The sequence below is a fragment of the Salmo trutta genome, chromosome 5, assembly GCF_901001165.1.
Source record: "Salmo trutta chromosome 5, fSalTru1.1, whole genome shotgun sequence".
Lineage (NCBI taxonomy): Eukaryota > Metazoa > Chordata > Actinopteri > Salmoniformes > Salmonidae > Salmo > Salmo trutta.
Window position 1 is genome coordinate 60,967,214 of NC_042961.1, and position 15,095 is coordinate 60,982,308.

Sequence of the window (15,095 nt, forward strand, 5' to 3'; positions counted from 1 at the left end):
CAAACACCTCCTTTTGTATTTGTAGAATTACATCTATATGTTCTGTTCTATCTGATATGACATCGAGTGGTCCTTTGGGTTACTTTAGATTACCACAGGTGTCTGTAATTATCTCTGGCTCACTAAGGCTGCCCAAGTCTGATCATTAATTGGTCCTTTGACCAATCAGATCAGCACTGAAAATGATCTGATGTGATTGGTCAAAAGACCAATTAGTGGGGGGGGGGGGGGGGGGGGGGGGAATGAGAATTGGTCTGCCTGTATAAACGCAGCCTTAGTGGCCTCATCTGTCCCACTGTTTGGGGAGATTTGCTCTGATGAAGGTTGAACGACCGAAAGATAAAATGTAAGAAATGTGCATCTGTTTCTTTTTTTTTCTGTTTCTAAAGTCAGTAAATTCTAGAACCTATTTTCATACATTCAAATAACTTCCTGGTTTTCGTGACACAGACACGTTTTTATCCATGTACAATAAAAGTTAATAAAAACATTTTCATTGAGTAGAACTATAGCTAACTATCAGTAGATATACATACGAACCTATTCTACATAGTTTAACCTCAGGTGTGATCTCCAGCAGTCTCCGTAGCCGATCATTCTCCTCCTGGTATTCTACTACCGTTTTCTCAAATGCCCCGGAAATCTCCACAGCAGCAAACGCCGTTAAACGCTCATTTAAAAACTCTCGAAACGACTGTAGTTTAGACATTTTCAGTGGACTGAGAGTTGGGTGTTCAGCTAGTATGGCTTCTTGACGTGGGTCCTCCTGATCACATTCACTTTTCACACAAGGAGGAGTAAATAGGAACTCTATGATATCAGGCTCCACCCCTTGAAGCTGCTCTTCCTGCTGACTGGTCCTGACTTCCTCCTGTTCCTCTTTAATCTGTGTGGTCTCTGGGTCCTTCTGCCCCAGACTGGGGCTCCACTCCTGCTGCTCAGGGGAAACCTCCTCTTCAGAGACAGAGAGCTGCAGGGATTCTGGAGGGACGGAGAGGAGGAGCAGAGGTTACCACAGTCCCCAAATCCAGAACAAATTCAAGAAAGCGTACGGTATTATAAAGAGCCATTGTTGTATGGAACTCTGTTCCATCTCAAGTTGCTCAAATGAACTGCAAATCTGTTTTTAAAAAAACAGATAAAGTAACACCTCACATTGCATCTCCCCTATGTGACCTAGATATTTTGTGTGTATGTATTGATATGTAGGCTACATGTGCCTCTTTTTAAATGGATGTAGTTCTGTCCTTGAGCTGTTCTTGTCTATTAATGTTCTGGATGATGTCATGCTATGCGGATGACACACAGCTGTACATTTCAATGAAACATGGTGAAGCCCCAAAATTGCCCTCGCTAGAAGCCTGTGTTTCAGACATAAGGAAGTGGATGGCTGCAAACTTTCTACTTTTAAACTCGGACAAAACAGAGATGCTTGTTCTAGGTCCCAAGAAACAAAGAGATCTTCTGTTCAATCTGACAATTAATCTGGATGGTTGTACAGTCGTCTCAAATAAAACTGTGAAGGACCTCGGCGTTACTCTGGACCCTGATCTCTCTTTTGAAGAACATATCAAGACTGTTTCAAGGACAGCTTTTTTCCATCTACGTAACATTGCAAAAATCAGAAACTTTCTGTCCAAAAATGATGCAGAAAAATTAATCCATGCTTTTGTTACTTCTAGGCTGGACTACTGCAATGCTCTACTTTCCGGCTACCCGGAAAAAGCACTAAACAAACTTCAGTTAGTGCTAAATACGGCTGCTAGAATCCTGACTAGAACCAAAAAATGTGATCATATTACTCCAGTGCTAGCCTCCCTACACTGGCTTCCTGTTAAGGCAAGGGCTGATTTCAAGGTTTTACTGCTAACCTACAAAGCATTACATGGGCTTGCTCCTACCTATCTTTCCGATTTGGTCCTGCCGTACATACCTACACGTACGCTACGGTCACAAGACGCAGGCTTGTCCCTAGAATTTCTAAGCAAACGGCTGGAGGCAGGGCTTTCTCCTATAGAGCTCCATTTTTATGGAATGGTCTGCCTACCCATGTGAGAGACGCAGACTCAGTCTCAACCTTTAAGTCTTTACTGAAGACTTATCTCTTCAGTAGGTCCTATGATTAAGTATAGTCTGGCCCAGGAGTGTGAAGGTGAACAGAAAGGCTGGAGCAACGAACCGCCCTTGCTGTCTCTGCCTTGCCGGTTCCCCTCTTTCCACTGGGATTCTCTGCCTCTAACCCTATTACAGGGGCTGAGTCACTGACTTACTGGTGTTCTTCCATGCCGTCCATGGGAGGGGTGCGTCACTTGAGTGGGTTGAGTCACTGACGTGGTCTTCCTGTGTGGGTTGGCGCCCCCCCTTGGGTTGTGCCATGGCGGAGATTTTGTGGGCTATACTCGGCCTTGTCTTCGGACGGTAAGTTGGTGGTTGTAGACATCCCTCTAGTGGTGTGGGGGCTGTGCTTTGGCAAAGTGGGTGGGGTAATATCCTGCCTGTTTGGCCCTGTCCGGGGGTATCATCGGATGGGGCCACAGTGTCTTCTGATCCCTCCTGTCTCAGCCTCCAGTATTTATGCTGCAGTAGTTTATGTGTCGGGGGGCTAGGGTCAGTCTGTTACATCTGGAGTATTCTCTTGTCTTATCCGGTGTCCTGTGTGAATTTAAATATGCTCTCTCTAATTCTCTCTTTCTCTCTCTCTCTCGGAGGACCTGAGCCCTAGGACCTTGCCTCGGGACTACCTGGCATGATGACTCCTTGCTGTCCCCAGTGCACCTGGCCATGCTGCTGCTCCAGTTTCAACTGTTCTGCCTGCGGCTACGGAACCCTGACCTGTTCACCGGACGTGCTTGTTGCACCCTCGACAACTACTATGATTATTATTATTTGACCATGCTGGTCATTTATGAACATTTTAACATCTTGACCATGTTCTGTTATAATATCCACCCGGCACAGCCAGAAGAGGACTGGCCACCCCTCATAGCCTGGTTCCTCTCTAGGTTTCTTCCTAGGTTTTTGGCCTTTCTAGGGAGTTTTTCCTAGGGAGTTTTTCCTAGCCACCGTGCTTCTTTCACATGCATTGCTTGCTGTTTGGGGTTTTAGGCTGGGTTTCTGTACAGCACTTTGAGATTTCAGCTGATATACGAAGGGCTATATAAATAAATTTGATTTGATTTGATGTTTCATGTGGACTCCAGGAAGAGTAGCTGCTGCTTTTGCAACAGCTAATGGGGATCCTAATAAAACACCAAATAACCACAGTATTAGTTATAACCATAAAACGGTCAAACAGGGAAATGGTCCTAATCGTTTTTCCACCATTCATTTCTCCCATAGGGGATTTTACAATAACTTAAAATAAGGGCTGTGTTTTGTGTTGGCTAACCCTGACGTGACGTTTTGATAACCGTCTAAATCTCTCTAGGACAAGGTGACTTTATCAATATATTCGCCTATATTTACGGGTGGGTATAATTTGTGTAACGTTCCAACAGGAATCTATTCCAAAAACCTCGTAAATAACAAAGTTGTATCGCGGCAGAATAAGATATCGGGCTATTTAATTAGTGGGCTATTTAATTAGTGGGCTATTTAATTAGTGGGCTATTTAATTGAATTAATATTAATATTTTCACTCACCACGTTTATTCCAGAAAAATGTCAGTCCTCACTCTGGTAGCCTATGGACAAACATTAAGAATAAGATACGTGGTGAGTTGATGCCTATTCGGCATATAGTTAGCAAGGTGAATTGATCATGCTACTTTGTAAGCGTTGTTTGTTGGCATCCTAGTTTTTGGAACAGATTCCTGTCGGAACGTTTCACAAATTATACCCACCCCCAAATGAAATGCGAATTAGGTCCAAATGTGGCTATCACAAACACCATAATGATCTGGACGAGACTGCTGAATCGAGGCAAAGGTAAGAATCTCTGGATTAACTATCTAATGTTATCTAAAATGTAGTAATGAATAAACTGGCTTCATTTCTTTAAATGGAAATTCCTGTTATCCAAGGTGTCAGCTGTAGATGATGTGCGGGGATTTGTTGTTCTGCATGATGTCTACTTTGAAGATAATTAGCATTTTCGAATCTGAGTGTAAATAGATATTTGGGGAGGACCATCCTCTATTGTGAATTTCATAAAAATACGAACCTATTCTACATAGTTGTATCTCTGGTGTCCTCCGCAGCAGTCTCCGTAGCCGATCATTCTCCTCCTGGTATTCTACTACCGTTTTCTCAACTTCCCCAAAAATATCCACAGCAGCCGCCGTTAAACGCTCATTTAAAAACACATGAAACGATTGTTGTTTAGACATTTTATGTCAAATTAGAGCTGGGTAGCCTATTCAGTTTAGTCAGTGTGTATTTTCTTTACTCCACACTAGGAACAGAAAAAATAAAAACTCGTCACCAATCCTACTTCCGTGTTCAAGTCAAGGAATCTTAGGACGTTCTTTGGTCTAGTTGGTGATGAACCCAGAAACACAACAGGGCCGCCAGCTGGATGGGAGTTTACTGTGCAAGGCAGCCTACAGACCACTAGTCAAGGGAAACGACTACATCAAATTGATTCAAATCTGATTGGTTACATATACACTGCTCAAAAAAATAAAGGGAACACTTAAACAACACATCCTAGATCTGAATGAAAGAAATAATCTTATTAAATACTTTTTTCTTTACATAGTTGAATGTGCTGACAACAAAATCACACAAAAATAATCAATGGAAATCCAATTTATCAACCCATGGAGGTCTGGATTTGGAGTCACACTCAAAATTAAAGTGGAAAACCACACTACAGGCTGATCCAACTTTGATGTAATGTCCTTAAAACAAGTCAAAATGAGGCTCAGTAGTGTGTGTGGCCTCCACGTGCCTGTATGACCTCCCTACAACGCCTGGGCAGGCTCCTGATGAGGTGGCGGATGGTCTCCTGAGGGATCTCCTCCCAGACCTGGACTAAAGCATCCGCCAACTCCTGGGCAGTCTGTGGTGCAACGTGGCGTTGGTGGATGGAGCGAGACATGATGTCCCAGATGTGCTCAATTGGATTCAGGTCTGGGGAACGGGCGGGCCAGTCCATAGCATCAATGCCTTCCTCTTGCAGGAACTGCTGACACACTCCAGCCACATGAGGTCTAGCATTGTCTTGCATTAGGAGGAACCCAGGGCCAACCACACCAGCATATGGTCTCACAAGGGGTCTGAAGATCTCATCTCGGTACCTAATGGCAGTCAGGCTACCTCTGGCGAGCACATGGAGGGCTGTGCGGCCCCCCAAAGAAATGCCACCCCACACCATGACTTGACTGACCCACCGCCAAACCGGTCATGCTGGAGGATGTTGCAGGCAGCAGAACGTTCTCCACGGCGTCTCCAGACTCTGTCACGTCTGTCACATGTGCTCAGTGTGAACCTGCTTTCATCTGTGAAGAGCACAGGGCGCCAGTGGCGAATTTGCCAATCTTGGTGTTCTCTGGCAAATGCCAAACGTCCTGCTACATTTGTTTAAGCAAGTCAGCCATAACAGCTATGGTTTTTTAAAAGGCAGTAAATGAGGCTGAATGAACTGTTTAGCTGCCAGACAAGGCTCCGCTGATAGCCAGGTGTAGCGGTGGTAAGGATTCACTCCATGGTGCTGAAAAGAAAGCTCTTGAGTTCGGACAGCTTTATGTAGGCCCTAACAGTTTGTGGGTACGGTTTGTCACCGCTACAGTACAACTAATATTTTGTTTAGTGGGGAGTTTGCCCCACCAATCGCACTGCTCCTGGCACAATCCCTAGACGAAAGACTGGGGGTCCTTCCCCAGGAAGTTTTTTCTGTCCATAGAATGCACAAACATTTTATATTTTGTAATTTTGGTGAACTATTTCTTTAAAATAGGTTTTTGGAAGAAAATTCTGCTAGCTCTCCAGGAAGGTTGGCCACCCCCAGATCTATGTTTCCCAAGTGATTGAAAATGCTCTTGTTATAACAATTAATTTCTCAAACCTTCAAGAAATATCTAATGAATATCAATATTCAGGTGGTTTCTGCCTACTAGTTGTAGATGCCATCATACTCTACACAGACAAAATGTGTGTAGTATGAGTTGTGAGTCCCTCTACCATCTCTCTCTCTCTAGCATGTGCACAATACTAAACATATATTTAATTCCTGAATTATTTGATATCCAATGCTTATTTGTATGACTTATTAAAAACTGTCCGTGAAAAGCTGCAAAAATACATAGGCTCATATAATTAATTTTCAGGCATAAGAGATTTCTAATATGTGATTACACTGGCAGAACTGGGAGGAAGTGGAATAATAGAATAAGTGTGGAGAATAACAGCAGTGTTGTTGCTGACAAGCACAGTGATTACCCTACATTTTAGCCCATTGTTAAGAATGAGAATTGTTCCACTGATCAGACTAAATAAACTATACTGAACAAAAATATAAACGCAACATGCAACAATTTTACAGAGTAGGAGTTCATAGAAGGAAATCAGTCAATTGAAATAAATCCATTAGACCCTAATCTATGGATTTCACATGACTGAGCAGGGGTGTAGCCATGGGTGGGCCCACCACCCACGGAACTAGATCCAACCAATCAGAATGAGTTTTCCCCCACAAAAAGGGCTTTATTACATACATAAATACTCATTAGCACCCCCCCCCCCCCCCCCCCCCAGATGATCCCGCAGGTGAAGAAGCCAGATGTGGAGGTCCTGGGCTGGCGTGGTTACAAATGGTCTGCGGTTGTGAGGCCAGTTGCACTCACTGCCATAATCTCTAAAACAACGTTGGAAGCAGCTTAACATTTAATCATCTGGCAACAGCTCTGATGGACATTACTGCAGTCAGCATGCCAATTGCACGTTCCCTCAAAACTTGAGACATCGGTAGCATTATTTTGTGTGACAAAAGTGGCCTTATTGTCCCCAGCACAAGGTGCACCTGTGTAATGATCATGCTGTTTAATCAGCTTCTTGATATGCCACACCTGTCAGGTGGCTGGATTATATTAACAAAGGAGAAATGCTCACTAACAGGGATGTTAACAAATTTGTGCACAACATTTGAGAGAAATAAGCTTTTTGTGTATATGGAACATTTTCTGGGATATTTTATTTCAGCGCATGAAACATGGACCAACACTGTGTTTATATATTTATATTTTTTTCAGTATACAGTGGCAAGAAAAAGTATGTGAACCCTTTGGAATTACCTGGATTTCTGCATAAATTAGTCTTCAAATTTCACAACAATAGACAAACACAGTGTGCTTAAACTAATAACACACAAATTAGTGTTTTTCTTGTCTATATTAAATACATAATTTAAACATTCACAGTGTAGGTTGGAAAAAGTATGTGAAGCCCTAGGCTAATGGCTTCTCCAAAAGCTAATTGTAGTCAGGAGTCAGCTAACCTGAAGTCCAATCAATGAGATGAGATTGGAGATGTTGGTTAGAGCTGCCTTGCCCTATAAAAAAACTCACAAAATTTGAGTTTGCTATTCACAAGAAGCATTGCCTGATGTGAACCATGCCTCGAACAAAATAGATCTCAGAAGACCTAAGATTAAGAATTGTTGACGTGCATAAAGCTGGAAAGTGTTACAAAAGTATCTCTAAAAGCCTTGCTGTTCATCAGTCCACGGTAAGACAAATTGTCTCTAAATGGAGAAAGTTCAGCACTGTTGCTACTCTCCCTAGGAGTGGCTGTCCTGCAAAGATGACTGCAAGAGCACAGCGCATAATGCTCAATGAGGTTAAGAAGAATCCTAGAGTGTCGGCTAAAGACTTACAGAAATCTCTGGAACATGCTAACATCGCTGTTGACGAGTCTACGATACATAAAACACTAAACAAGAATGGTGTTCATGGGAGGACACCACGGAAGAAGCCACTGCTGTCCAAAAAAGTTTGCAAAAGTGCACCTGGATGTTCCACAGCGCTACTGGCAAAATATTCTATGAACAGATGAAACTATAGTTGAGTTGTTTGGAAGGAACACACAACACCGTGGGAAAAAAAAGGCACAGCACACCAACATCAAAACCTCATCCCAACTGTAAAGTATGGTGGAGGGAGCATCATGGTTTGGTGTTGCTTTGCTGCCTCAGGGCCTGGACAGCTTGCTATCATCAACGGAAAAATGAATTCCCAAGTTTATCAAGACATTTTGCAGGAGAATGTTAGGCTGTCTGCCAATTGAAGCTAAACAGAAGATGGGTGATGCAAAAGGACAATGACCTAAAACACAGAAGTAAATCAACAACAGAATGGCTTCAACAGAAGAAAATACGCCTTCTGGAGTGACCCAGTCAGAGTCCTGACCTCAACCTGATTGAGATGCTGTGGCATGACCTCAAGAGAGCAGTTCACACCAGACATCCCAAGAATATTGCTGAACTGAAACAGTTTTGTAAAGAGGAATGTTCCAAAATTCCTCCTGACCGTTTGGTTGAGGTTATTGCTGCCAAAGGAGGGTTAACTAGTTATTAAATCCAAGGGTTCACATACTTTTCCCACCCTGCACTGTGAATGTTTACACTGTGTGTTCAATAAAGACATGAAAACGTATAATTGTTTGTGTGTTATTAGTTTAAGCAGACTTTTGCCTATTGTTGTGACCTAGATGAAGATCAAATTTTATGACCAATTTATGTAGAAATCCAGGTATTTCCAAAGGGTTCACATACTTTTTCTTGCCACTGTATATGGCTGTAGTCTGGTGCCCACTTGTAACAGCCACCTGGGGCAGGCAGGCAGTTGTCATGACGTTGCCCTCTTTGGGTTTTCTATGCACTATCCCCCTACCCAGGCTCTGTGAGAGCGGTCGTAAATTCCTAAGAAAATGTCCTGCCTCATGGCCACAGTATAAAGAGAGAGTCGGTTTCATAGAAAGAACCCAGGAATTCTTCCACCTCACAGAATTGGAGAACCGAACGACATTTATGTTCTGGAGAAGGTATAAAAGATCGGTGAAGAATCCAGCTACGAACTGGTCCGTTTGGTACAATTTTGTGGAGCTCATGAGAGACAATACAGCCACATTACCATGGCGCTGTTTATATAATAGCCTCAGTTGTGAGACTTACATCTAATGGTTGTATAAAATGAATGAATAAGGATAAAGCTATTTGGAATATGTTGGGATGCTTGTAAGATGTTAATGTGAGAGAATTGTATTTCTGTTTAAAGTTTCACCAAGTCATCGGCACGCCCCCATGAACAGACGGGACCTGACGTCATGAGACAGCCTTTTTCTGCTATTCCGAATATAACCCCCACCCAAGGTTTCTATCACCAGACCGAGCGTACCTCCATTACGAGTGGCTAAAGGTTGGAGACCAGCTTACCTCGATAACGAGAGGGCCAAGGTTTGACCATGCATTCCTCGTTCTGAACTTTAACCATACCACGTAGTTAAACTCTTAGACTATTGATACCGACAGAATAATAACAAGTCTTTGATATTAATTACTAGTCTGCAGCTAGGAATTCGGTATCATTGAACGCGACGACCGACGAAACATCTGTCCTATAACGACATTAATGAATGTCACTTTGAAATATCCATTCTAACCGAGAGAGAAAACGCGAGGACACAAACTCTCCAACAGAACAAACTTTTCAACAAAGATCCCGAAGACACACTGAGCGTAAATATATATATTGATTGCAATTGTTCCCGAATGAGTGAGCGTTCATGTGCAAAGGATTAGCATTTCAATTGTTATAATTATCAACTCTTATCAACCTTTTGTCTAACAAGCCGCCATGCCGGTTTAGCCCACTAGGGAACATTCCTTTATCATTTCTTTGTAACGATACCTACTGTTGGTTATGCATTTCTGTGAATTACTTAGTTAGTAAATAAATTATTTTAAGACAATTGATGTATGGATGACTCATAGTGAAGCCTGGGTTCGTGCAGATAACCAACAATTTACGACGTTTGGAATGAGACTGACGAGGTAAAGAATATATCATTAATCCGAAGACTAATAGATCAGATATTATGATATCTGAAAGTTATATTAGGAAAATTATAACTTTGTAATCTGAATATTTTCCTTGGTGCCCCGACTTCCTAGTTAATTACCGTTACACGATTAATCAGTTTAATCGCGTAATAATAATTACGGAGAGTTATTTGATAAATATGTCTTCAGTTTTAATGATGCCAAAGACACGACACAGTCAATGGCTCAGTCTTACAAAACGGTTCACCTGTTTCTGCATCAAGCTTGGACGATGCTCCATCTGGGAGGGGAAGTTGGGTAGAGAGGAGGGGAGCAGGAAGACCTTTTCTACAGGGTTTAACTAAGGTACAGCCCAGTGATAATGGATAACTACAATGAGGGGAAATAGTTGTAATGAGTAACAGGGTGGTGATATAGGATCATTTAATAAAAAGACAGAACAAATTGTAAGATAGGTGACTTGACAGCTGCTACGGCTTGGGACTGATGTGACAGCGTGCACTAAACCAGAGAATGCAGTTAAAGAGAGAAAGAATGTTGTTGAATTAGGGCTGGAAGAACACTGTAGTTCACTTAAAACAGAGTTTACACTTATACAAAATACACTTATCAGGAGTCGACTGTATATCATTACTTCCTGAAAGATGAAATCAATATCATTTATTAGCAGTATTAGGACAATCTATAATAAATACTCTTGGACAGATGGAAGGAGATATTTTTATGTATTAATAACGTCAGTCTGACCATTCATCAAAACAAACAATCAGGAATTTCAGTTTTTAAAAACATCAAGAGACTTTGAACAGGAGACCTGTGAGTTACCTACAATACTTTCCATCGACAGGCAGCAGGTAGGCTAGATTTTAAGGGAGGCAAGACCGCAAGCGGAGGGTTCCAATCCCATTGGACAAGAAGTGAGTGGTTGCTGGTATCAAATCCTAGATGCCATGCCTGCTGTCCTGCCCTTGAGCAAGGCACTTAACCCCCCCCCCACAACAACTGCTTCACAGGAGCCGTAGTATGGCAGCTCCAACCTCTATATTCACAGCACATTCTGAAAATATTCAGACACCTAGACTTCTCCACATTTGTTACTTTACAGCCTTATTCTAAAATTACATTTTGTTTTCCTCATCAATCTACACACATTACCCCACAATGACATCACAATACCCCATAATGACATCACAATACCCCATAATGAAAAAAACAATTGTAGCAAATTGATTACAAATAAACTGAAATATCACATCTACATAAGTACTGAGACCCTTAACTCAGTACTTCGTTGAAGCACCTTTGGCAGCGATTACAGCCTCGAGTCTTCTTGGGTATGACGCTACAAGCTTGGCACACCTGTATTTGGGGAGTTTCTCCCATTCTTCTCTGCAGATCCTCTCAAGCTCTGCCAGGTAGGGTGGGTAGCATCGCTGCACAGCTATTTTCAGGTCTCTCCAGAGATGTTAGATTGGGTTCAAGTCCGGACTTTGGCTGGGCCACTCAAGGACATTCAGGGACTTGTCCCGAAGCAACTCCTGCCCCAGTCTGAGGTCCTGAGTGCTCTGGAGCAGGTTTTCATCAAGGATCTCTCTGTATTTTTCTCTGTTCATCTTTCCCTTGATCCTGACTAGTCTCCCGGTCCCTGCCGCTGAAAAACATCCCCACAGCATGATGCTGCCACCGCCATGCTTCACTGTAGGGATGGTGCCAGGTTTCCTCCAGACGTGCCGCTTGACATTCAGGCCAAAGAGTTCAATCTTGGTTTCATCAGACCAGAGAATCTTGTTTCTCATGGTCTGAGAGTCCTTTAGGTGCCTTTTGGCAAACTCCAAGCGGGCTGTCATGTGCCTTTTACTGAGGAGTGGCTTCCATGTGGCCACTCTAAAGGCCTGATTGGTGGTGTGCTGCAGAGATGGTTGTCCTTCTGGAAGGTTCTCCCATCTCCACATAGGAACTCTGAGGCTCTGTCAGACAGACCATTGGGTTCTTGGTCACCTCCCTGACCAAGGCCCTTCTCCCCCCGATTGCTCAGTTTGGCCGGGCAGCCAGCAGTAGGAAGAGTCTTGGTGGTTCCAACCTTCTTCCATTTAAGAATGATGGAGGCCACTGTGTTCTTGGGGACCTTCAATGCTGCAGAATGTTTTTGGTACCCTTCCCCAGACCAGTGCTTTGACACAATCCTATCTCGAATTCCTTTGAATTCATGGCTTGGTTTTTGCTCTGACATGCATTGTTAACTGTGGGACCTTATAGAGACAGGTGTGTGCCTTTCCAAATCATATCCAACCAACTGAATTTACAGGTGGACTCCAATCAAGTTGTCGAAACATCAAGGATTATCAATGGTAACAGGATGCACCTGAATAGTTAAGTAAAGAAGGTATTTCTGTTACATTTTTTAATACATTTGCAAACATTTCTGAAGACCTGTTTTCGCTTTGTCTGACATCGCTAACTGAGTGACTGTCAGTGACAAACAAACTGCTGATGCACAACCAAATGTCTAAATTGGACCTGGTGTATTCTACTATTCTGAGTCTTAATAGTAAGTTGAGACCCAGACTGAGCTCCTAAGATATTGTCAAACCACGTCAAGAGGCAGTCACTGAACTGGGAGTAGCTGGAGATGGACTTGACCTCCAGGCAAGTAACCAGAGCCATGTCATCTGCATATTTGATGAGGGCCATATCACTGTTGCTTTCTAAGAGATTTGTCCACATCCTGCCTTTTTATTCACTTACCTGAACTTTATTTAACTAGGCGAGTCAGTTAAGAACAAATTCTTATTTACAATGACGGCCTACACCGGCCAAATCTGGACAATGCTGGGCCAATTGTGCGCCGCCCTATGGGACTCCCAATCACGGCCGGTTGTGATACAGACAATCTCTTTGTCCTAATGTCCTTTCTTCATTTAGTTTCTGTCCTGTTTATTTCCTTTGTGGACTTTATCCACATGCCTCAGCAGATTCGTCTTCTGAGTGAATCTTTTACCACAGACTGAGCAGCCATGTTGTTTATCTCCAGTGTGAATAAGTTTGTGCCTCCTTAGGTCCCCCTTCTGATTGAAGCTTTTCCCACAGTCACCACAGCTAAATGCTTTCTCTCCTGTGTGAGTCACTTTGTGCATGGTTAGGTGCCCCTTCCGATTGAAGCTTTTCCCACAGTCACCACAGCTAAATGGTTTCTCTCCTGTGTGAGTCAGATTGTGCATGGTTAGGTGCCCCTTCCGATTGAAGCTTTTCCCGCAGTCAGCACAGCTAAATGGTTTCTCTCCTGTGTGAATCAGTTTGTGCATGGTTAGGTGCCCCTTTCGATTGAAGCTTTTCCCACAGTCACCACAGCTAAATGGTTTCTCTCCTGTGTGAGTCACTTTGTGCATGTTTAGGTGCCCCTTTCGATTGAAGCTTTTCCCACAGTCACCACAGCTAAAAAGTTTCTCACCTGTGTGAGTCAGTTTATGTTCAGTTAGGCTCATCTTCCGATTGAAGCTTTTTCCACAGTCACCACAGCTAAATACTTTCTCTCCTGTGTGAATCCTCATGTGCTTGGACAGAACTCCTTTGTGTTTGAAGGTCTTTCCACAAACAGGGCAGGTGCAGGGTTTCCCACCGTGACAGAGTTGGACATGGGCCTTCAGTTTACAGGTGGAGTTGTAGTGTTGTTTGCAGAAGCGACATTCACTGGGTCTCTTCTTGGTGAGAGTCACATGTCTCTGCAGGTCAGCTTTCTTAGCAAATGTTTCACCACAGTCACGGCAGCTGTGAGTTTTTCTAGATGTGGTGCTGGTTTTGGAACAGTGTTTTTCCAATAGTGGACTGCTATCAAGTCCTACTGTGTAACTGCTTACAGCTGAGCTGTGGCTGGAGGCATTGTTTCGATTATCTGGAGGGTCATAGGGAATGTAGAGACCCTTTAGGTTGGTCACAGTGCCAAAAGGTTTCAGATCCACTGGTTTAGAGTCACTCTCTCTGTTCTCTACAGTCTGGGTTTGGTCCTCCTGATCACATTCACTCTTCACACAGGAAGGAGAGAATATGAACTTCATGATATCAGGCTCCAGACCTTGAAGCTGCTCTTCCTCCTGACTGGTCCTGACTTCCTCCTGTTCCTCTTTAATCTGTATGGGCTCTGGGTCCTTCTGCCCCAGACTGGGGCTCCACTCCTGCTCACAGTGCTGCTGCTCAGGGGGAACCTCCTCTTCAGAGACAGAGAGCTGCAGGGAGTCTGGAGGGAAGATGACAAGGAGCAGAAGTTACCTATACAGCCTTGATACAGAGGTTACCCAGCTATACAGCCTTGATAGCTATACAGCCTTGATAGAGGTTACCTAGCTATACAGCCTTGATACAGAGGTTACCTAGCTATATAGCCTCGATAGAGGTTACCTAGCTATACAGCCTGGATACAGAGGTTACCCAGCTATACAGCCTGGATACAGAGGTTACCCAGCTATACAGCCTGGATACAGAGGTTACCTAGCTATACAGCCTTGATACAGAGGTTACCAGCTATACAGCCTTGATACAGAGGTTACCTAGCTATACAGCCTGGATACAGAGGTTACCCAGCTATACAGCCTTGATAGCTATACAGCCTTGATAGAGGTTACCTAGCTATACAGCCTTGATAGCTATACTGCCTTGATACAGAGGTTAACTATACAGCCTTGATGCTGGGCTATATTGAGTTTTTTCGATATATTTTAGCGTGATATGTAAAATGCCTGTATCGCAAGAATCGAGGTTCTGTTATAATATTGTAACGTTTTACAAATGCAGCATCTCACTGTATCTTCTTCTCTGTCCCAATTGCGTAACAAGACGTGCACAGAGGTTATCCACCAATCACAACCCTAGACAGCCTTTAACAAATTGTAACCCAGCCGGAGAAATGTAGCGGCGGTAAGAGTTACACCAACATGGACAGAGAAGAAGATACAGTGAGAAAGAGGAAGCTCAGCCTCTCATGAGAATGAAATCATCCCCCAAAAAAGGCAGCCATGTTTTTTCAGTAACATGGAAGGGGTTCGGGTTTAACGCCATACGACACCAATCCCGTCAGCGAGACTGAATTTGACAATAGCCAGTGAAA

The 15,095-nt window shown here is 43.3% G+C and overlaps 3 protein-coding genes across 4 annotated transcripts in view; 1 reads left to right on the top strand and 2 right to left on the bottom strand.

Moving 5' to 3' along the window:
- The window catches only part of LOC115194677 (zinc finger protein 37-like), a 1,069,572-nt gene that overhangs the window by 959,275 nt on the left and 95,202 nt on the right, over positions 1-15,095 (bottom strand). The window lies entirely within an intron of this gene.
- LOC115194676 (gastrula zinc finger protein XlCGF26.1-like) overlaps positions 1-15,095 on the top strand; it is a 900,659-nt gene that overhangs the window by 851,055 nt on the left and 34,509 nt on the right. The gene's annotated exons all lie outside the window — the stretch shown is intronic.
- LOC115194669 (zinc finger and SCAN domain-containing protein 22-like) overlaps positions 1-15,095 on the bottom strand; it is a 38,795-nt gene that overhangs the window by 15,174 nt on the left and 8,526 nt on the right. Inside the window, exons 3-4 of one of the 2 annotated variants that reach the window (XM_029754543.1) lie at positions 14,167-14,228; positions 541-931 (exon numbers count right to left, since the gene is read on the bottom strand). In XM_029754543.1, the coding sequence (XP_029610403.1) occupies positions 541-931; positions 14,167-14,228 (453 nt within the window). Of the gene's footprint in view, positions 1-540; positions 982-4,162; positions 4,546-14,166; positions 14,229-15,095 lie in introns of those variants that run through there. The other variant, XM_029754544.1, reaches the window with a different exon arrangement.